This window comes from Mustelus asterias, chromosome 13 (genome assembly GCF_964213995.1).
Source record: "Mustelus asterias chromosome 13, sMusAst1.hap1.1, whole genome shotgun sequence".
Classification (NCBI taxonomy): Eukaryota; Metazoa; Chordata; class Chondrichthyes; order Carcharhiniformes; family Triakidae; genus Mustelus; species Mustelus asterias.
In genome coordinates, this window is record NC_135813.1 from 49,614,664 (window position 1) to 49,638,788 (window position 24,125).

General features: G+C 46.0%; 1 protein-coding gene across 9 annotated transcripts in view; it reads left to right on the top strand.

Moving 5' to 3' along the window:
- The first annotated feature begins 1,243 nt into the window (after window positions 1-1,243).
- LOC144502604 (TNF receptor-associated factor 2-like) overlaps window positions 1,244-24,125 on the top strand; it is a 109,740-nt gene continuing 86,858 nt past the window's right edge. For 2 of the 9 annotated variants that reach the window (XM_078226728.1, XM_078226734.1), the window contains exons 1-3: window positions 1,423-1,675; window positions 1,776-1,830; window positions 6,987-7,219. In XM_078226728.1, the coding sequence (XP_078082854.1) occupies window positions 7,017-7,219 (203 nt within the window). In that variant the 5' untranslated portion in view covers window positions 1,423-1,675; window positions 1,776-1,830; window positions 6,987-7,016. Of the gene's footprint in view, window positions 1,310-1,422; window positions 1,676-1,775; window positions 1,831-5,830; window positions 5,872-6,986; window positions 7,220-12,593; window positions 12,698-24,125 lie in introns of those variants that run through there. The other 7 variants (XM_078226730.1, XM_078226729.1, XM_078226736.1 and 4 more) reach the window with 7 other exon arrangements.

Below are 24,125 nucleotides of genomic sequence, written 5' to 3' on the forward strand. Positions count from 1 at the left end.
GCTTTTCTGCGGCAGCAGGAAGTGTAGACAGAGTCAATGGATGGAAAGCTGGTTTGAGTATGAATTGGGCATGTGATGAGGTCTTCATCCTTCTGATGGAATTTCTGAGATTCAGTTCTGAACAGACCAGGGTACAATATTAAAGGGTAGGATTGTAAAGCGACGCAGGAAAACAGGGACCTATGGATACACGTGGATAAGCTATAGAAAGTAGTTCAAAAACCATGCGTATCTTGTGATTTATAAACACGAATTGAGTGTAAGAGAAGTTATGAAGGAGGTTTACACATTTTTTAGGGGGAAGGGCCGTGAGAGTTTTTGGAGGGACTGGAGTTTTGGGGGTCTTGGTGCTTTTAGAGTATTTTGGGGGTGTTGAGGCCTCTGCATGAGATTTAGAAGGGTGGTTGTTTATGGGGCTTTCTGTGGGTTTGGGGGGGGGGGGGAATGAGGTTTCTTTTGGGGAGTTGGTTTTTGGGGGATTGAGGTTTTGGGGAATTGGTTCTTTGGGGTGTTGGGGGTTTTTGGGAAGTTAGTTTTTTGGGGATTGGGATTTTGGGCAGTTGGTGTTTTGGTTTTTGGGGAGTTGGGGGTTTAGGGGAGTTGGTTTTTTGGGGATTGGGATTTTTGGGCAGTTGGTTATTTGGGGAGTTGGGGGTTTAGGGGAGTTGGTTTTTGGGGGGGGGTTGGGGGTTTTTGGGAGTTGGGTTTTTAGGGGGTTGGGGTTTTTGGGGAGTTGGTTTTTTGGGGAGCTGGTTTGTTGGGGGTTTTTGGGGAGTTGGATTTTTTGGAGGTTGGGGGTTTTGGGGAGTTGATTGTTGGGGGGTTTGAGTGTTTGGTTTTATGGAGAGTTTTTTTATGGAAGTTGGGTTTTTTGGGGGTTCAGGTTTTGGGGGGTTGGGGGTTTGGTTTTGTGGCGAGTTGGTTTTTTAGGGGGTTGGGGTTTTGGGGAATTGGTTTTGTGGAGAGTTGGGTTTTGAGGAGTTGGTTTTTTAGGGGGTTGGGGGTTTTGGGGAGTTGGTTTTGTGGAGAGTTAAGTTTTGGAGTATTGGGTTTTTGGGGGTTTTGGAAGTTGGTTTGGAGGAGAGTTAGGTTTTGGGGTGTTGGGTTTTTGGGGAGATGGGGTGATTTGGGAGTGTGGTTTTGCTTTCTGGGGGGATTGGGATTTATTGGGGGTCTGGTTTGGGGGAGTTGTGGTTTGGGGATCGGGCTGAGCCTCTCTCGCTCTCTCAGGCCTGGTCTCCGCCCGCTCCCAGGCCCCGCCCCAACCCTAGCCCGGCTGCAGCTTCCGATCATCCGACAGCGGCTTTGGGTGAGTGCGGGCCTGGGGGGCAGTGAACAAGGGTCCGAGGCCTCTCTGCCCCTGAGAAGCCGGAGAGAGGCGAGGCCGCGGGAGGGGAGGGGTAATGGGGCTTCAGCATTGTCAGAGCGCGGGGGGTGTACAAAATAGGGAGCGGCGGTGGGAGGAGAGTGTCGGAGAGGGGCACCGGAGAGGATTGGCAGGAGAGGGGCACCAGAGCAACGCCAGACTTTCCTTGCTTTACAAATGGCGAAGTTTTGGAAAGGTTGGAGTTTTGAGGGAAATTAAACTGAAAGCAGACAATGGGGAACATTAGTCATGTCGAGAAAGTGACACTGCAGTGAGGGCTCCATATCTGCGGTCTGCATTCAAATACAAGTACGTTTGGGGTTTAAAGCTGAGCTCAGGGCTGAATGGCTATATGCTGAATGCAGGTTGCAGTAGCTTCATTGTGATACTCAATTTTTTTGCGTTTTAGCAAATCGAGTCTCAGGCTGGATGTTGGAGAAGCAAAGTGTTTGCATAAACAAGTGGTGAGTGCTTGATGTGATCAGCATATCTGAGGAATCACACACCCTGTGTCTGGGAGTGTTTGATGGGGACAGTGTACAGGAAGTTTACTCTGTATCTAACCCTGTGCTGTACCTCTCCTGGGAGTGTTTGATGGGGACAGTGCAGAGGGAGCTTTACTCTTTATCTAACCCCATGCTGTACCTTCCTGGGAGTGTTTAATGGGGACAGTGAAGAGGGAGCTTTACCCTGTATCTAACCCCAGGCTGTACCTGTCCTGGGAGTGTTTGATGGTGTGGAGATGCCGGTGTTGGACTGGTAAACACAGTAAGAAGTCTAACAACACCAGGTTAAAGTCCAACAGGTTTATTTGGTAGCAAAAGCCACTAGCTTTCGGAAGAGGCTGTTTCTTCGTCAGGTGGGTGGGAGTTCTGATCACAAACAGGGCACAAAGGCACAAACTCAGAAGGAACAGCCTGTTCCGAAAGCTAGTGGCTTTTGCTACCAAATAAACCTGTTGGACTTTAACCTGGTGTTGTTAGACTTCTTACAGTGTTTGATGGGACAGTGGAAAGAGAGTTTTACTCTGTATCTAACCCTGTGCTGTACCTCTCCTGGGAGTGTTTGATGGGGACAGTGCAGAGGGAGCTTTACTCTTTATCTAACCCCATGCTGTACCTTCCTGGGAGTGTTTAATGCGGACAGTGCAGAGGGAGCTTTACCCTGTATCTTACCCCATGCTGTACCTGTCCTGGCAGTGTTTGAAGGGGACAGTGTAGAGGGAACTTAACTCTGTATCTAACCCCGTGCTGTACCTATCCTGGTGTGTTTAATAGGGTAAGAGTTTTAACAACACCAGGTTAAAGTCCAACAGGTTTATTTGGTAGCAAATGCCATTAGCTTTCGGAGCGCTGCTCCTTCGTCAGATGGAGTGGATATCTGCTCTCAAACAGGGCATACAGAGACACAAAATCAGGTTACAGAATACTGATTAGAATGCGAATCTCTACAGCCAACCAGGTCTTAAAGATACAGACAATGTGAATGGAAGGAGCATTAAGCACGGGTTAAAGAGATGTGTATTGTCTCCAGACAGGACAGCCAGTGAGATTCTGCAAGTCCAGGAGGCAAGCTGTGGGGGTTACTGATAGTGTGACATAAACCCAAGATCCCAGTTTAGGCCGTCCTCATGTGTGCGGAACTTGGCGATCAGTTTCTGCTCAGCGACTCTGCGCTGTCGTGTGTCGTGAAGGCCGCCTTGGAGAACGCTTATCCGAAGAAGATCAGAGGCTGAATGCCCGTGACCGCTGAAGTGCTCCCCCACAGGAAGGGAACAGTCTTGCCTGGTGATTGTCGAGCGGTGTTCATTCATCCATTGTCGTAGCGTCTGCATAGTTTCCCCAATGTACCATGCCTCGGGACATCCTTTCCTGCAGCGTATCAGGTAGACAACGTTGGCCGAGTTGCAAAAGTAGGTACCGTGTACCTGGTAGCTGGTGTTCTCACGTGAGATGATGGCATCTGTGTCGATGATCCGGCACATCTTGCAGAGGTTGCTGTGGCAGGGTTGTGTGGTGTCATGGTCACTGTTCTCCTGAAGGCTGGGTAGTTTGCTGCGGACAATGGTCTGTTTGAGGTTGTGCAGTTGTTTGAAGGCAAGAAGTGGGGGTGTGGGGATGGCCTTGGCAAGATGTTCGTTTTCATCAATGACATGTTGAAGGCTCCGGAGGAGATGCCGTAGCTTCTCCGCTCTGGGGAAGTACTGGACGACGAAGGGTACTCTGTCCACTGTGTCCTGTGTTTGTCTTCTGAGGAGGTCGGTGCAGTTTTTCGCTGTGGCGCGTCGGAACTGTCGATCGATGAGTCGAGTGCCATATCCTGTTCTTATGAGGGCACCTTTCAGCGTCTGGAGGTGTCTGTTGCGTTCCTCCTCATCCGAGCAGATCCTGTGTATACGGAGTGCTTGTCCATAGGTGATGGCTTCTTTAACATGTTTCGGGTGGAAGCTGGAGAAGTGGAGCATCGTGAGGTTATCCGTGGGCACTTCATGGGGGGGAGCACTTGAGCGGTCACGGGCATTCAGCCTCTGATCTTCTTCGGGTAAGCGTTCTCCAAGGCGGCCTTCACGACACACGGCAGCGCAGAGTCGCTGAGCAGAAACTGACAGCCAAGTTCCGCACACATGAGGACGGCCTAAACCGGGATCTTGGGTTCATGTCACACTATCTGTAACCCCCACAACTTGCCTCCTGGACTTGCAGAATCTCACTGGCTGTCCTGTCTGGAGACAATACACATCTCTTTAACCTGTGCTTAATGCTCCCTCCACTCACATTGTCTGTATCTTTAAGACCTGGTTGGCTGTAGAGATTCGCATTCTAATCAGTATTCTGTAACTTGATTTTGTGTCTCTGTATGCCCTGTTTGAGAGCAGATATCCACTCCATCTGACGAAGGAGCAGCACTCCGAAAGCTAATGGCATTTGCTACCAAATAAACCTGTTGGACTTTAACCTGGTGTTGTTAAAACTCTTACTGTGTTTACCCCAGTCCAACGCCGGCATCTCCACATCGTGTTTAATGGGGACAGTGCAGAGGGAGCTTTACTCTGTTTCTAACCTTGTGCTGTATCTATCCTGCGAGTGTTTGAGGGGACAGTGTAGAGAAAGCTTTGTATCTCACCCTGCGCTGTACATGTCCTGGGAGTGATTGATGGGGACAGTGTAGAAGGATCTTTACTCTGTATCTAAACCCGTGCTGTTGTACAGGTCCTGGGAATGTTTGATGGGGCAGTGTAGAGGGAGCTTTACTCTGTATCTAACCCCATGCTGTGCCTGTCCTGGGAGTGTTTGAAGCGGGCAGTGTAGAGGGAATTTGACTCTGGGAGGAAACCTACCCAGACACGGGAAGAATGTGTAAACTCCACACAAGCAGTGACCCGAGGCCAGAATTGAACCCGGGTCCCTGGCGCTGTGAGGCAGCTGTGCTAACCACTGTGCCACCGTGTCGCCCTTTGGAGAGGAAAGTAAGCTTGGAGAGGGGCTGATAATTCTCAAGATATCATGTCTATGTAGTATTTCAGTGGGAATGGGATTTTGTAGGGCAGAAGCGGGATGTCTGAGGATATATGTCCAAAGTTGTGCAGGTTAGGTGGATTGGCCATGATAAATCGCTCCTTGGTGTCGGGTCTAGCAGGGTAAACACGTGGGGTTACAGGGATGGGGTCTGGGTGGGATTTTTGTGGTGCAGACTTGATGGGCCGAATTGACTCCTTCCTTCTGCACTGTCAGGATTCCATGATTCTATGGAACCTTTACCAGTCTCACCTATGAGAGCTAGGAAAGGGACTTTATGTAGAAAGGAGATTAGCAGAGTAGATAGTGAGTTTCCTGGAACAGAGGTTTTGGAGCGTTTGAGAAGGTAAGGAAAGAGGGGAAGCTGAAAAATGTTGGTACAGGATTGAAATGGGTTGAGAGGGTTTGGGGACAGTTACATAGAAACCCTACAGTGCAGAAGGAGGCCATTCAGCCCATCGAGTCTGCACCGACCACAATCCCACCCAGGTCCTACCCCCACATATTTTACCCTCTAACCTACGCATCCCAGGACTCTAAGGGACAATTTTTTAACCTGGCCAATCAACCTAACCTGCACATCTTTGGACTGTGGGAGGAAACCGTAGCACCCGGAGGAAACCCACGCAGACACGGGGAGAATGTGCAAACTCCACACAGACAGTGACCCGAGCCGGGAATCAAACCCTGTGTCCCTGGCGCTGTGAGGCAGCAGATCTAAAACTGTGCCATCAAGTCGCCCTTATGTGTTTCTTTGTAGAGTTAATAGACCTTTTTGTTTATTTAGGTTCCCCTGGGATTTCAGACTAGCTATACAAGTCATGTGGTTAATGGGAGGAGCTAAGCTTGGAGGGAAGAAATACTGTTTCAGTTTAATTTTAAAAATACAAGCAGTTTGCTGCCTGGACTGCCAGAAGGAAACAATGGTCTTTTCTCTCTCTTTGAAAAGGTTTCTCTGAGATCTCTGGACTGTTAACCTGAGACAAGCAAGTATGCCTGTGTTTTGCTAACTCAATTTAAAAATGGGGTTTAAGTCTGTAAGAGGAATATTGCTCGAATTGGAACTCAGTGATAGGTTAGCAGTTAAAAATTGTATCTTGTCATGTTTAAGTATTATTCTGTTGTTAAATGTTAAGCAAATTTTAAGCAAATTCTTTTGTTATACTTAAACTGTGTTGTTAAATGAAGTTTGTTTTGATAAAAACTCATGTGTCAGTGGAGTTGCACCTGGAATGAAATATATCCTCACACTGATGCCAAAATGGCAAATTGTTGGGGGTCTTGTCTGACTTCATAATATTCCTTGGGTTTTGTGATCTAGTACCCTAACAAAAATCAAGGAAATGACAAATGATAGGGCATGATTGATGATCCTTTTGCACTGACCCATCAAACACAGGTACAACACGGTTAGATACAGAGCTCCCTCTACACTGTCCCCATCAAACACTTCCAGGACAGTTCCAGCACAGGGTTAGATACAGAGTAAAACTCCTTGTACAGGGGAGAGAGGGGAGCTGGTGTTTTCTCCTCCATTAATTTCCTTTCTTTGACATTTTGTTCTGTAGCTATTTGGCTAACTCTTGCTGGGGTATATTCCACATATACTGCAACTGTTCAGTACATAAGTACCCGTACTTCACATTTGAGTCAAAACAATTTGAGCAAAGCATTATTAATTTTGGGAGAATTAACACAAAGCTGGCCTTGTCTGGTGTTCCACACATGTAGTTCTCCGGCAACAATCACATAAATATCAATACTTTCACCTGGGTGTAATCACAAGCTAGTTTTGGAGAATCTGTGGCAGTTTTTTTGCACAGTTCAATTGCATTCACTATGTGATAGTTGCAATCACGTTTCATGCGTTTGTATGCACTGTGAAGTGGGTGCATGTTGGAACTAAACTGTGCAACAAGTTACACTTACTGATTACTGGTCTGTTGCAGTACACTCTGCACTGGTGTGTCACTGATCTGAGACACAGCATGGATCTAAAGCATTCTCTGTGAAATTAATAGGACATTTTCTCTGGTGCCATATTTTCTTCTAATCTAATTGAATTATAATAGTTTACAATGCTTTATTCCTTCTCCCCTTTTCAGAAAAGCTGCCAGGTGTGAAGCTTATAACACATGGCAGCAAGGAGTGAGAGGAGCCCACCAAACTCATTAGAATCTCAAGCTGCGGGGAATCACACCGGTTTTCCTAAAGAAATTTTGGCAACAAAAGTCGAAGGGAAGTACCTGTGCTTTGAGTGCCATGGGATCCTGAGGAGACCATTCCAAGCACAATGTGGTCACCGTTACTGTGCGTCCTGCTTGAAGGCAATTGTCAGGTAAGAGATTGCGAGCTGACCATTCTCAAACCTATATCACTGAAAACAAATTGCACACACTTGCAATTTATAAAAAAAACCAACAACCCTGCTGTTTTCTTTCCTTCTAATCCTTGCTTAACTCTTGCTGGCCTACAATTTCACAGGTGCTGACACCTGTTGAGAACCCCTGTGTGATCCAGACATCTTTGACAGTCTGAGTTGAGCTCCTGTTGACCCGCCTCCCATTGGGCTGCCTCCCATTGGGCCGTCTGTGTTACTTTTCTCAAAATGAGAACACACAATCTTCAGGCTGAGGAATGAAAGTAGTGAATCTAGACACCTGGTGTTAGCATCAAGCACACCCAAATCAGGTTTGAGTGGGGTTTTCTGTCTTCCATACCAACTAAACGCTTTTCTCCAAACTCTGAAAAATATCATTCCCACTTGTTTTTTCCACTTCTCCCACCAGCCATCATGTGGTCTCTCTTATTGTCTCTCTGACCCTATTCAGATGTCTCATCATTGCATCTAACTAAACATGAGGATAAAACCTCCACTTCTCAATTAACAGGAAGTGCTGGAAAAATTGCAGGTCTGCTGGCAACTGTGGAGAGAGAAACAAAGTTAATGTTTTGAGTCCAATATGACTCTTCAGAACTGAAGAGAGGGAGAAATATGATGGGTTTTGTGCTGTTGAAAAGGGTGGAGCAAAAAGGAAGGTTGGGGTAGATTAGAGGGCAGGAGATTAAATGGCAAAGATGTCATGGAACAAAAGGCAAAGGAACTGATAATGTTAGAAGTAAAGGAACAAAGCATTAGACCAGAGCAGGTGTTAATAGCAGGATTTGCCTTACTCCGTTTGTACTCATGAAAGTCAGAAATTCCCCGCTGATAAATGGGCTCCCATTCTGTTGCGAGAATCTTGAGTATGCCATACTGAAGGATTAATGGAGTTTCTCGATGGTATTGTAAGAGGTAGTAGGGACCATTCGATGCACATTGATCCATTTTGAATGGGTGTTGAGGACAAGGATGGAGCCCATAAATTGCCCAGCACACTCTGCATGTACTCGCACACAGGGTCTCCCCAGCCATTCCTAAGGGTGCAATGAACACCGTGGCCAAACTTCTTTTTCGATCTGGGCAGACTTCCTCTCGGCATCCGCCGGGTTTGTGATGGTGTACGCGATTGGACTTTCTGTCCCATTGTCCCAATGATGTGACAATGCTGCTCCTATCCCATAGGAGGAGGTGTCACAGGTTACAATGAGTGGTCTCAGGGGGCCATAATCGGCTAATATATTTGTTGATAGCGATTGTTGTTTGACTTTTGCAAACGCTTCCTCTTGTGGCATTTGCCACGACCATTTCTGATTTTTTTAACACTATGTGATATAGATATGAAGATATGAAGGACGAACTGGCCAGAGTTGATTGGAAAGGGAGCTTAGCAGGGAAGACAGTGGAACAGCAATGGCAGGAATTTTTTGGGGTTATTCAAGAGGCACAACAGAAACTCATCCCAAGGAGGAGGAAACATGCTAAGGGGAGGACGAGGCATCCATGGCTGACGAGGGAAGTCAAGAACAGCATAAAAGCAAAAGAAAAAGCATACAAAGTGGTGAGGATTAGTGGGAAGCCAGAGGACTGGGAAGCCTCTAAAAACGAGCAGAGGACAACTAAAAAAGCAGTAAGGGGGGAGAAGATGAAGTATGAGTGTAAGCTAGCTAGTAATATAAAAGAAGATATGAAGAGTTTTTTTTACAATATATAAAAGGTAAGAGAGAGGCAAAAATAGACATTGGACAACTGGAAAATGAGGCTGGAGAAGTAATAATAGGAAACAAAGCAATGGCAGAGGAGCTGAATAGTGACTTTGCATCAGTCTTCACAGTGGAAGACACAAGTGGGATGCCAGAGCTCTAGGAGAATCAGGGCACAGGTAAGTGCAGTGGCCATCACTAAGGAGAAGTTTCTGGGGAAACTGAAAGGTCTGAAGGTGGATAAATCACCTGGACCGGATGGACTACACCCCAGGGTTCTAAAAGAGATAGCTGAGGAAATTCTGGAGGCATTGGTGGTGATCTTTCGGGAATCACTGGAGGCAGGGAGGGTCCCAGAGGACTGGAAAGTAGCTAATGTAACACCACTGTTTAAGAAGAGAGGGAGGCAGCAGACAGGAAATTATAGGCCGGATATCCTGACTTTGGTCATTGGCAAGATCTTAGAGTCCATTATTAAAGATGGGATTGCGGAGTACTCGGAAGTGTATGATAAAGTAGGACTGAGTCAGCATGGCTTTGTCAAGGGGAGGTCATGTCTGACAAATCTGTTAAGAGTTCTTTGAGGACGTAACAAGGAAGTTAGATAAAGGAGAACCAGTGGACGTGATTTATTTAGATTTCCAGAAGGCCTTTGACAAGGTGTTGCATAGGAGACTGTTAAATAAGTTAAGAGCCCATAGTGTTAAGGATAAGATCCTGGCATAGATAGAGAATTGGCAGAAGGCAGAGAATGGGGATAAAGGGGTCTTTTTCAGGATGGCAGCCGGTGGCCAGTGGTGTGCCTCAGGGGTCAGTGCTGGGATCACAACTTTTCACAATATACATTAATGATTTGGAGGAAGGAACTGAAGGCACTGTTCATAGAAATCATAGAAACCCTACAGTGCAGAAAGAGGCCATTCGGCCCATCGAGTCTGCACCGACCACAATCCCACCCAGGTCCTACCCCCATATCCCTACACATTTTACCCACCAATCCCTCCAACCTACACATCCCAGGACACTAAGGGGCAATTTAAGCATGGCCAATCAACCTAACGTGCACATCTTTGGAATGTGGGAGGAAACCGGAGCACCCGGAGGAAACCCACGCAGACACGAGGAGAATGTGCAAACTCCACACAGACAGTGACCCGAGCCGGGAATCGAACCCAGGTCCCTGGAGCTGTGAAGCAGCAGTGCTAACCACTGTGCTACCGTGTCGCCCATTGCTAAGTTTGCAGATGATACAAAGATATGTAGAGGGACAGGTAGTATTGAGGAAGCAGGGGGGCTGCAGAAGGACTGGGACAGGTTAGGAGAGTGGGCAAAGAAATGGCAGATGGAATACAATGTGGAAAAGTGTGAAGTAATGCATTTTGGAAGGAAGAATGGAGGCATAACTATTTTCTAAATGGGGAAATGCTTAGGAAATCAGAAGCACAAAGGGACTTGGGAGCCCTTGTTCAAGATTCTCTTAAGGTTAATGTGCAGGCTCAGTCAGTAGTGAGGAAGGCAAATGCAATGTTAGCATTCATGTCGAGAGGACTAGAATTCAAGAGCAGGGATGTACTTCTGAGGCTGTATAAGGCTCTGGTCAGACCCCATTTGGAGTATTGTGAGCAGTTTTGGGCCTCATATGAAGGAAGGATGTGCTGGCCTTGGAAAAGGTCCAGAGGAGGTTCACAAGAATGATCCCTGGAATGAAAAGCTTGTCGTTTGATTTGATTTGATTTACTATTGTCACATATATCAACATACAGTGAAAAGTATTGTTTCTTGCGCGCTATACAGACAAAGCATGCCGTTTGTAGAGAAGGAAAGGAGAGAGTGCAGAATGTAGTGTTACAGTCATACTAGAGTGTAGAGAAAGATCAACTTAATGCAAGGTAAGTTCATTCAAAGTCTGACAGCAGCAGGGAAGAAGCTTTTCTTGGGTTGGTTGGTAGAGATCTCAGACTTTTGTATCTTTTTCCCGATGGAAGAAGGTGGAAGAGAGAATGTCCAGGGTGTGTGGGGCCCTTAATTATGCTGGCTGCTTTGCTGAGGCAGTGGGAAGTGTAGACAGAGTCAATGGATGGGAGGCTGGTTTGCGTAATGGATTGGGCTACATTCACGACCTCTTGTAGTTCCTTGTGGCCTTGGGCAGAGCAGGAGACATACCAAGCTGTGATACATCCAGAAAGAATGCTTTCTATGGTGCATCTAGAATATCTACAGTGCAGAAAGAGGCCATTCGGCCCATCGAGTCTACACCGACCACAATCCCGCACAGACTCCATCCCCACAATCCCATGCATTTACCCTGCTAATCCCCCTAACACTAGGGGGGCTAATTTAGCATGACCAATCCACCGAATCCGCACATCTTTAGACTGTGGGAGGAAACCGGAGCACCTGGAGGAAACCCATGCAGACATGGGGAGAATGTGCAAACTCCACACAGACAGTGACCCAAGGCCAGAATTGAACCTGGGACCCTGACACTGAGGCAGCAGTGCTAGCCACTGTGCCACCGTGCCGCCCTCTGCATATCTGTAAAAGTTGATGAGAATCGTAGCTGACATGCCAAATTTCCTTAGTCTTCTGAGAAAGTAGAAGCGTTGGTGGGCTTTCTTCACTATAATGTCGGCATGGGGGGACCAGGACAGATTGTTGGTGATCTGGACACCTAAAAACATGAAACTCTCGACCCTTTCTACTTCGTCCCCGTTGATGTGGACAGGGGCATGTTCTCCTATAGGTTTCCTGAAATCGATGACAATCTCCTTCGTTTTGTTGACATTGAGGGAGAGATTATTGTTGCCGCACCAGTTCACCAGATTCTGTATCTTATTCCTGTACTCTGTCTCATCATTGTTTGAGATCCGACCCACTACGGTGGTATGAGGAATGGTTGAGGACTCTGGGTCTGTACTCGTTGGAGTTTAGAAGGGTTAGGGGGGATCTTGTTGAAACGTAAAGGATACTGCGAGGCCTGGATAGAGTGGACATGGTGAGGATGTTTCCACTGGTAGAAAAAACTAGAACCAGATGGCACAACCTTGGGCTAAAGGGACAATCCTTTAAAACAGAGATGAGGAGAAATTTCTTCAGCCAGAGAATGGTGAATCTGTGGAACTCTTTGCAGCAGAAGGCTGTGGAGGCCAGGTCATTGAGTGTCTTTAAGACAGAGATAGATAGGTTCTTGATTAATAAGGGGATCAGGGGTTATGGGGAAAAGGCAGGGGAATGGGGATGAGAAAAATATCAGCCATGATTGAATGGCGGAGAAGACCCAATGGGCCGAGTGGCCTAATTCTACTCCTATGTCTTATGGACTTGCATGGAGGTATGCCAGCAGGTTATCAAGTTCATTATCAGTTTTCCGTAGTAATTTATGAGACCAAGGAAGGACTTCAACTCCATTGTGTTCCTTGGAATCGAAGCCCATTTAATGGCCTTCACCTTTTCAACAGGGTGTAATCCATCCTTGTCAACTCTGTTCCCGAGTTACATTACCTAGTTGACTTGGAACACAAAATTTACCCTTTTCAATCAGACGCCAGTATCAGAAAAACACCATAAGACTCCTCCAAACTCTCTAAATGTTCCTTTGCAATAGCTCCTGGGATTAAAATGTCATCCAGGTAAACTGCCACCCTGGGCACCCCTTGAAGGATGTTCTCCATCACTCTTTGAAAAATGGCACAAGCCAAAAACATCCCAAAGGACAAAAAGGCAAGATGAGAAGGTAATTTCATTCAAACATACAAAATTCTTACGGGACTCGCTGAAGTAACGTAGGAAGGATGTTTCTCCTGGCTGGGAGGGTGTCTCAAACTAGGGGACACAGTCTTGGAATAAGGGGTAGGCCACTTAAGACTGAGTTGAGGTGGAATTTCTTCACCTGAGGGTGGTGAATCTTTGGAATTCTCTACCCCAGTGGGTTGTGGAAGCTTAATCATTGAGAAGGTTCAAGACTGAGATCGATAGATTTCTACACATTAAAAGCATCGAGAGATATGGGGGATAGTGCAGGAAAATGGTGTTGAAGTAAAAGATCAACCATGATCCCACTGAATGGTGATGCAGGCTTGAAGGGCTGGATGGCCTACTCCTACTCCCATTTCTTTCTGATATCCTTTTGAGAGTATTGGAGATGTGTGAAACGATCTATTGAACAGGGGAAGGACTCCTGCCCAAAGAATTGAGCACCAAGCGCATGCAATAGATGACACCTCTACTTTTCACCCCTGTCCATTCCTAGACACCATGTAAAAGTTCGATGGCCTATCTGACCAGGAGGGATGCTCCTATTATTTATTGTGGCCACCACCAAATATGTTTGATTCTATCATTGCAGCCATGCCAAGAAACCTTTATCCACAGTTTTCTCATTTCTTGAGTTAATTTTCCCACGTCGCCCATTTTCCTCCCTCTGTTAGCTTCACTTGTCCAAAATTCAGTAACATTTACCCTGTCTCACTGTGACAGCCACAGCCAGATTATTCATTCCTCCCTGCCCGAGAGTGTATTTGAGACAATTTTCTGGAACAATATGTTCATGAACCAACTTAACTTTAATGATGAATAAGAACCAAAACTAGGCAGGGGACACCCAGTTAACGGTGGCGGTAACCTTCAATATTAGCTTTGCAAGTGAGGAGGGTGAGTTCTCCCCAAGTTTTCAATTCAGTTAAAACAGAAATTGAACACAATAGAACTATTGTCAGTTCTGTTAGCAGATAAAATTACAGAGGAGCAGTGGGAGGTGTTGAAGGAAGTACTTGGTAAAAATCAAGGTTTGTATACATGTTGAAAGGGTAAGAGCTCCATGTATGTATGTCATTAAGCAGCCCTGGTTAACAGGGAAATGAGAAACAGTATCATCCAATTAGAAAGGATTATATGAAGGCAAAGAGCTGTAGAAATCCCCCAGACTGGGACAGATAGAAATAAAGTAACAGGACCGTAGCACTGGATGGAAAAGATAAGTAATTGGGCAGTGTTCTAGATATGCAGATGACTGATACATGATGAATATGTGTTACGATAGAATTATGATAAATCGGCATTAACCAGTGGTTCAGCCTCAACTCTATTAGTGTCTGGTTCTGGGCACCACACATTAAGAAGAATGTGAAGGCATTAGAGAGGCTACAGAGATTCATGAAAATTACTTTGAGTTGAAGGGTCAGTCATGGTGAGGGGCAGGAGGTTCAGGGGGGATATGAGGAAAAACCTTTTTTACCCAGAGAGTGGTGACGGTCTGGAATGCGTTGCCTGGGAGGAAGGTAGAAGCGGTTGCCTCACATCCTTTAAAAAACACCTGGCTCAACACTTGGCATGACATAACATTCAGGGCTATGGGCCAAGTGCTGGTAGATGGGATTAAGTGGAAGTTCAGGTGTACCTCACATGTTGGTGCAGACTCGATGGGCTGAAGGGCCTCTTCTGCACTGTATGATTCTATGAGAGCCTTCAGTGATGCAGATAGATTGGAGAAGCTGGGGCTTCTCTCTTTGGAGATGAGAAGGTTGAGAGGAGATTTGATAGAGATATTCAAAATCGCAAGGATCTGGACAGAATAAGGCGAAACTGCTCCCATTGGTGGAAGATCAACATCCAGAGCACACTAATTTAAAGCGATGGGCAAAAGAAGCAATGGCCACACAAGAGCAAACCCTTTGAGGCAGAGTGATTAGAAACTGAATGCTCTGCTTGGGAGTGAGGCGAAGACAGCTGAAGGGGAACAATTTGTGCGGCTATTTGGAAAAGGAGTGGCATTAAATGAATTACGCTTGCAGAGTGCCAGTACAGATATGGTGGGCTGAATGGCCTCCTTTTGAACTGCAACCATCCTAGGAATCTATAATGGCAGAAAGAAAACTAAAGGAAAAGTTGTGGATCATGGGCAGCATTGCCGTTTTTACAAATATATTAAAAGGGAAGCGGCTGAAAGTACTGCGTGTGCTCTACAGACAGGTGCTGCTGAAATCAGGAAATAGCAGACTTCAGAAATAGTTACTGTGCATATTGGTCTTCACAGTCGAGGATGAGGGTAGAATAGCAGAGATATGAAGAAAACTGAATATAAATCAACAGCAGGAACTAAGCCGATTCAATTGAATGGGAAAAAACACAGGTGATGGAGAAGCGACTGAGATTAGAGAAAGACAAAGCCCAGGAATCAATCTATTAGCTCATTTTTACATGGCAATTCATACCATCTAATTTAGTGCAGCTTGTGCTTGGGCATGCTGCAAAGTTGCATAGCTTAGAAGGATGTGGAGATGCCGGCGTTGGACTGGGGTAAACACAGTGAGAAGTCTCACAACACCAGGTTAAAGTCCAACATGTTGTGCTACCAAATAAACCTGTTGGACTTTAACATGGTGTTGTGAGACTTCTTATTAGCTTAGAACATAGAAAAAATACAGCACAAACAGGCCCTTCGGCCCACAAGTTGCGCCGGTCATGTCCCTACCTACCTAGGCTTAGATATAGGCTTACATATAACCCTCAATCCTATTAAGTCCCATGTACTCATCCAGAAGTCTCTTAAAAGACCCTATCGAGTTTGCCTCCACCACCGCTGACAGCAGCCGATTCCACTCACCCACCACCCTCTGAGTGTGGTAAATTGGTTCAGCAAGTTTGGTAAATGTGGTAAATTGGATCAGCAAGTTTGCTGATGATACAAGGATTGGAAGTGGAGTGGACAGTGAGGAAGGTTTTCAAAGCTTGCAGAGGGATTTGGACCAAGTAGAAAAATGGGCTGAAAAATGGCAAATGGAATTTAACGCAGACAAGTGTGAGATATTGCACATTGGAAGGACAAACCAAAGTAGAACGTATAGGGTAAATGGTAGGACTCTGAAGAGTGCAGTTGAACAGAGGGATCTGGGAATACAGGTACAGAATTCCCTAAAAGTGACGTCACAGGTGGATAGGGTCGTAAAGAGTGCCTTTGGTACATTGGCCTTTATAAATCGGAGTATCGAGTATAAAAGTTGGAGTGTTATGGTAAGGTTATATAAGGCATTGGTGAGGCCGAATTTAGAGTATTGTGTACAGTTTTGGTCACCTAGTTACAGGGAGGATGTAAATAAGGTTGAAAGAGTGCAGAGAAGGTTCACAAGGATGTTGCCAGGACTTGAGAAGCTGAGTTACAGAGAGAGATTGAATAGGTTGGGACTTTATTCCCTGGAGTGTAGAAGATTGAGGGGAGATTTGATAGAGGTGTATAAGATTTTGATGGGTATAGAGTGAATGCAAGCAGGCTTTTTCCGCTGAGGCTAGGGGAGAAAAAAACCAGAGGGCATGGGTTAAGGGTAAAAGAAGAAAAGTTTAAAGGGAATATTAGGGGGGGGCTTCTTCCCGCAGAGAGTGGTGGGAGTGTGGAATGAGCTGCCAGATAAAGTGGTAAATGCGGGGTCACTTTTAACATTTAAGAAAAACTTGGACGGGTTCATGGATGAGAGGGGTGTGGAGGGATATGGTCCAAGTGCAGGTCAGTGGGACTAGGCAAAAAATGGTTCGGCACAGACAAGAAGGGCCAAAAGGCCTGTTTCTGAGCTGTAATTTTCTATGGTTCTATGGAGTGAAAAACTTACCCCTGACATCTCCTCTGTATCTACCCCCCAACACCTTAAACCTGTGTCCTCTCATCGCAGCCATTTCAGCCCTGGGAAAAAGCTTCCGAGAATCCACCCGATCTATACCTCTCAACATCTTGTACACCTCTATCAGGTCACCTCTCATCCTTCGTCTCTCCAAGGAGAAAAGACCGAGCTCCCTCAACCTATCCTCATAAGGCATGCCAACCAATCCAGGCAACATCCTTGTAAATCTTCTCTGCACCCTTTCAATCATTTCCAATCCCTCCTGTAATGAGGCAACCAGAACTGAGCACAGTACTCCAAGTGGGGTCTGATGAGGGTCCTATAAAGCTGCATCATTATCTCCCGACTCCTGAACTCAATCCCTCGATTGATGAAGGCCAGCACACCATACGCCTTCTTAACCACCTCCTCTACCTGCGAGGCCGATTTCAGAGTCCTATGGACCCGGACCCCAAGGTCCTTCTGATCCTCTACACTGCTAAGAGTCTTACCCTTGATATTATACTCCTTCATCCCATTTGACCTGCCAAAATGGACCACTACACATTTATCTGGGTTGAAGTCCATCTGCCACTTCTCCGCCCAGTCTTGCATCCTATCTATGTCACGCTGCAGCTTCTGACATCCCTCTAAACTATCCACAACCCCACCAACCTTCGTGTCGTCGGCAAACTTACCAACCCATCCCTCCACTTCCTCATCCAGGTCATTTATGAAAATGACAAACAGCAAGGGTCCCAGAACAGATCCCTGGGGCACTCCACTGGTGACCGACCTCCATTCAGAAAACGACCCATCTACAACCACTCTGCCTTCTGCAGGCAAGCCAGTTCTGGATCCACAAGGCAACGGCCCCTTGTTTCCCATGCCCTTTCACTTTCTCGAGAAGTCTTGCATGGGGGACCTTATCGAACGCCTTGCTGAAGTCCATGTAAACCACATCTACCACTTTTCCTTCGTCAATGTGTTTAGTCACATTTTCAAAGAACTCCACCAGGCTCGTAAGGCACGATTTGCCTTTGACAAAGCCGTGCTGACTACTTTTGAGCATACTAAACTTCTCTAAATGTTCATTAATCCTGTCCCTCAGGATCTTCACCATCAACTTACCAACCACTGAGGTTAGACTCACTGGTCGGTAATTTCCTGGGCTATCCCTATTCCCTTTCTTGAACATAGGAACCACATCCGCAATCCTCCGGAACCTCTCCCGTTTCCATCGACGTCGCAAAGATCATCGCCAGAGGCTCTGCAATCTCTTCCCTCACCTCCCACAGTACCCAGCTTAGAAGGAATATTGCCCTGGACCCAATGATTGCCATCTAAAGTATTAAAAGAAATAGATGAGGGTTGATGCTTTAGTGACAATCTTCCAAGCACCCACACTTCAGGAATTGTCCCAATGAATTGGAAAATCACCAATATCACTCCAGTATTTTCTTGTAGAAGAGAATCACTACAGTTCAGAAGGAGGCCATTTGGCCCATCGAGTCTGCACCAACCACAATCCCACTCAGGCCCTATCCTGTAACCCCACGTATTTACCCTGCCAATCCCCCTGACACTATGGATCAATTTAGCATGGCCAATCAACCTAACCCACACATCTTTGGACCGTGGGAGAAAACCCACGCAGACACAGGAAGAACATACAAACTCCACACAGACAGTCACTCGAGGCTGGAATTGAACCCAGATCTCTGTCACTGAGAGGCAGTGGTGCTTGCCACTGTTTTAACAGAGAGGAATTGCGAAGTCAGAGCCTGATAACCAAAGGTCAGTTGTGGGGCAGTTACTGCAATGTACAGAGTGACTGAACGATATGCACGAGTTGAGTATGATTTGATCACAGAGAGTGTGTAGATTTGTAAAGGGGTAATTCATGTCCAATGAAGCAATTGAATTTCTTGAGGAGATAAATGTTATGGTAAATAAAAGAGTGTCTTTGAAATTTATGTGAAGGCATTCTACAAGTTTCCATGCCAGAAACTGTGAATTCAGAAATGAGATTGCACAGTTTTGGAGGCAGCCTGTGGAACATGGGATTACTTCACAGATAGGAGACAGAGAGTGGGGTTAATTGTCAAGGTGTGACTGGTGATGTCCTCTAGGGCCATGGTTCCCAACCTTTTATATGCTGTGGCACACCTTTATACTATAAAACACTTGGAGGTACACCTCCTATTTTCTCCAGCTCAACTGCTTTCGAAAACCTCCTAAAAACAAGTCAAGTCACCATCTAACACCATTTCCACTTGTTTAAGAAGTTTACAATGAAAGAGCTTTATCACCAGCTGCATTCCAATTACAAAATGTTTTATTGAACGTGTGCACAATTTATGTGCAAGATTTCAATTATTTACAGTTTTAAGTCTGTATTTCTCAATGGGAAAATAGATAAGTGCAGGAAATGCTGTGAGCGGTATCTTATTGGCATGTTACCATGACGTCTGGGCCTGCCTCTGTGTAAGAAGTTTAACAACACCAGGTTAAAGTCCAACAGGTTTATTTGGTAGCAAAAGCCACACAAGCTTTTGGAGCCCCAAGCCCCTTCGGATGATGTCTTCACATGTCTTCACATGTCTTCACATGTCTTCACATGTCTTCACATGTCTTCACATGTCTTCACATGATCTCCACATCATGCCTGCCTCTGTGAGCAGACTCTCTTGATCTGGAGAGGAACTGATGACAGTGCAACTCTCAGCAGGTCTTGTTCCAATGACTGGTGCTCCCTTAGCCAGTGACGAGAGTGCCAACTCTCACAGGTACATTGTGGGCAACAGTAAGAGTATTGCGATAGCACAATCTGTAACAGATGGAGATTCTTGTCCCATAACCAATCAAAATATGTCCAGAAGCATCTCTGCAAACTTTAAATTCTGTACACGATCCAACCTGACCCCCGCGAATTTCTCCTGTTCTTTTAATGACCTTGTGTTTAATGATTCAAAAGAAAGAGAACTAAATGGATCGCGTATCCAGTCAAAGTCTTCCATACTTGTCGAGGGAAAGTAGCATTCAGACTTTTCTTGTAGTGTTTTAAGATGTGTGGGGATGAGGTTGAGTATAGTTTTTGCCAGCAGGATTTGCTGATGCAATTTGAACATCTCAATCCACTCACTTGCCATTTTTTCCTGCCGAAGGGCCAGATTGATCTTACACTATGAAGTCAAGAAGGGGAGTAGAGACAACCCTGGTAATTATAGACCAAAGAACAAAGAACAGTACAGCACAGGAAACAGGCCCTTCGGCCCTCCAAGCCTGTGCTGCTCATTGGTCCAACTAGACCATTCGTTTGTATCCCTCCATTCCCAGACTGCTCATGTGACTATCCAGGTAAGTCTTAAACTATGCCAGTGTGTCTGCCTCCACCACCCTACTTGGCAGCGCATTCCAGGCCCCTACCACTCTCTGTGTAAAATACGTCCCTCTGATATCTGAGTTATACCTCGCCCCTCTCACCTTGAGCTCGTGATCGTCACCTCTGACCTGGGAAAAAGCTTCCCACTGTTCATCCTATCTATACCCTTCATAATTTTGTACACCTCATTCTCCGTCTTTCCAGGGAGAACAAGCCCAGTTTACCCAATCTCTCCTCATAGCTAAGACCCTCCATACCAGGCAACATCCTGGTAAACCTTCTCTGCACTCTCTCTAAAGCCTCCACGACCTTCTGGTAGTGCGGCGACCAGAACTGGACGCAGTACTCCAAATGTGGCCCAACCAGCATTCTATACAGCTGCAACATCAGACTCCAGCTTTTATACTCTATACCCCATCCTGTAAAGACAAGCATACCATATGCCGCCTTCACCACCTTCTCCACCTGTGCTGCCACCTTCAAGGATTTGTGGACTTGCACACCTAGGTCCCTCTGTGTTTCTATACTCTTGATGACTCTGCCATTTATTGTATAACTCCCCCTACATTAGTTCCTCCAAAATGCATCACTTCGCATTTATCTGGATTAAATTCCATCTGCCATTTCTCCGCCCAATTTTCCAGCCTATCTATATCCTGCTGTATCGTCCGACAATGTTCATCGCTATCCGCAAGTCCAGCCATCTTCGTGTCATCCGCAAACTTGCTGATAACACCAGTTACACCTTCTTCCAAATCATTTATATATATCACAAATAGCAGAGGTCCCAGTACAGAGCCCTGGGGAACACCACTGGTCACAAACCTCCAGCCGGAAAAAGACCCTTCGACTGCTACCCTCTGTCTCCTGTGGCCAAGCCAGTTTTCTACCCATCTAGCCACCTCTCCTTGTATCCCATGAGCCTTAACCTTCTTAACCAACCTGCCATGTGGGACTTTGTCAAATGCCTTACTGAAATCCATATAGACGACATCCACGGCCCTTCCTTCATCAACCGTTTTTGTCACTTCCTCAAGAAACTCCACCAAATTTGTAAGGCACGACCTCCCTCTTACAAAATCCTGCTGTCTGTCACTAATGAGATTGTTCCGTTCTAAATGCGCATACATCCTGTCTCTAAGAATCCTCTCCAACAACTTCCCTACCGCGGACGTCAAGCTCACTGGCCTATAATTACCCGGGTTATCCCTGCTACCCTTCTTAAATAACGGTACCACATTCGCTATCCTCCAATCCTCAGGGACCTCACCTGTGTCCAATGAAGAGACAAAGATTTCCGTCAGAGGCCCAGCAATTACACCTCTTGTCTCCCTGAGCAGTCTAGGATAGATGCCATCAGGCCCTGGGGATTTGTCAGTTTTAATGTTACCTAAAAAACCTAACGCTTCCTCCCTTGTAATGGAGATTCTCTCTAACGGGTCAACACCTCCCTCTGAGACACTCCCAGTCAACAAGTCCCTCTCCTTTGTGAATACCGATGCAAAATAATCATTTAGGATCTCCCCTATTCCCTTGGGTTCTAAGCATAATTCCCCTCCTTTGTCCCTGAGAGGTCCGACTTTTTCCATGACAACTCTTTTGTTCCTAACATATGAATAAAATGCCTTTGGATTCTCCTTAATCCTGTCTGCCAAGAACATTCCGTGACCTCTTTTTGCCCTTCTAACTCCCCGTTTGAGTTCTTTCCTACTCTGTATTCCTCAGTGAGCCTTACTTCTGTTGTGGGCAAAGTTTTGGAAAGGATTATAAGAGATAGGATTTATAATCATCTAGAAAGGAACAATTTGATTAGGGATAGTCAATACGGTTTTGTGAAAGGTAGGTCGTGCCTCACAAACCTTATTGAGTTCTTTGAGAAGGTGACCAAAGAGGTGGATGAGGGTAAAGCAGTTGATGTGGTGTATATGGATTTCAGTAAAGCGTTTGATAAGGTTCCCCATGGTAGGCTATTGCAGAAAATACGGAGGCATGGGATTGAGGGTGATTTAGCGGTTTGGATCAGAAATTGGCGAGTTGTAAGAAGACAGAGGGTGGTGGTTGATGGGAAATGTTCATCCTGGAGTTCAGTTACTAGTAGTGGTGAACGGTGGGAAGCTTTTTCCCAGATCAGAAGTGACGATCACGAGGGGTCACGGGCTCAAGGTGAGAGGGGCGAAGTATAACTCGGATATTAGAGGGATGTTTTTTTGCACAGAGGGTGGTGGGGGCCTGGAATGCGCTGCCAAGTAGGGTGGTGGAGGCAGACACGCTGACATCGTTTAAGACGTACCTGGATAGTCACATGAGCAGCCTGGGAATGGAGGAATACAAACGATTGGTCTAGTTGGACCAAGGAGCGGCACAGGCTTGGAGGGCCGAAGGGCCTGTTTCCTGTGCTGTACTGTTCTTTGTTCTTTGTGTACCACAAGGATCTGTTTTGGGGCCACTGCCCCAAATGACAAACTGCTGTTTGTCATTTTTATAAATGACCTGGATGAGGGCGTAGAAGGATGGGTTAGTAAATTTGCGGATGACAGTAAAGTCGGTGGAGTTGTGGACAGTGCGGAAGGATGTTGCAAGTTACAGAGGGACATAGGTAAGCTGCAGAGCTGGGCTGAGAGGTGGCAAATGCAGTTTAATGCGGAAAAGTGTGAGGTGATTCACTTTGGAAGGAGTAACAAGAATACAGAGTACTGGGCTAATGGTAAGATACTTGGTAGTGTGGATGAGCAGAGAGATCTTGGTGTCCATGTGCATAGATCCTTGATAGTTGGCACCCAGGTTGATAGGGTTGTTCAGAAGGCGTACAGTGTGTTAGCTTTTATTGGTAGAGGGATTGAGTTTCGGAGCCATGATGCCATGTTGCAGCTGTACAAAACTCTGGTGTGGCTGTACTTGGAGTATTGCGTACAGTTCTGTCGCCGCATTATAGGAAGGATGTGGAAGCATTGGAAAGGGTGCAGAGGAGATTTACCAGGATGTTGCCTGGTATGGTGGGAAGGTCTTATGAGGAAAGGCTTAGTGACTTGAGGCTGTTTTCGTTCGAGAGAAGAAGGTTAAGAGGTGACTTAATAGAGGCATACAAGATGATCAGAGGATTAGATAGGGTGGACAGTGAGAGCCTTTTCCCTCGGATGGTGATGGCTAGCACGAGGGGACATAGCTTTAAATTGAGGGGTGATAGATATAGGACAGATGTCAGAGATAGGTTCTTTACTCAGAGAGTAGTAAGGGCATGGAATGCCCTGCCTGCAACAGTAGTGAACTCGTCAACTTTAAGGGCATTTAAAGGGTCATTGGATAAACATATGGATGATATTGGAATAGTGTAGGCTAGATGGGCTTTAGATTGGTTTCACAGATCGGCGCAACATCGAGGGCTGAAGGGCCTGTACTGCGCTGTAATATTCTATGTTCTAGAACTTATCCAGGCAAGCTGTGGTCAAACGCACCACACTACACAAGGAATGCTCTCAAGCTTCAATTTACAAGCACAATCTCAGCTCTTTGGCCGTGCCAAGCAGAATACTACTGCTCCAAAGTTGTACCCTTGCTCCAGCACAACACAGCAGGGAGTTACCAACCTTTGGTTACCTTCTTGGATCTTCGGAGTTCTTTTGGGGTCTCTTCAACTCCTTGGGCTTCTTCTGAGCCCACCTCACTTGAGGTCTGCTCCTTGCAGTTCTATCTCTAGGTGGAACCATTTTCTCCTTCACTTTATTGGTTCCTGTTTCATATCTCTCTCTACTTTCCTTGCTTTTTTAATTTCTCTCTCCTGTTTTTTTACTTCTCCCAGGGTTTTTGCACTCCTTTTGAGTTATTGCTTTTTGTGCAGGTGCCTGGGGCTTTTATCTTCACCTTTGTGTTTAACATTTCCAAATCCCGAGGAGTCTTGGGCATCCTGCACATTCCCTGGCTGGGAGCTGGGAGGTTCAGAATTTAATGTTGATCAGGCCCATGCGCATGCGTGATGTAAAAAGATCTAAAGAGTGCATGTGCGGCCGTTTCCCGGCTGGCACAGGCAAGGGAGGCTGACCACGGGGCTGAAAACAAAGGTTAGTTTTAATTTATTTACCTGAATTTTGAACCTTATTTCGTGGCACACTTCATGGTGCACCAGCGTTCTGTGGTTAGGAACCCACTGGGACCTGTACTGAGGCTGCAGCTTTTCACTATATCTACAAATGAAT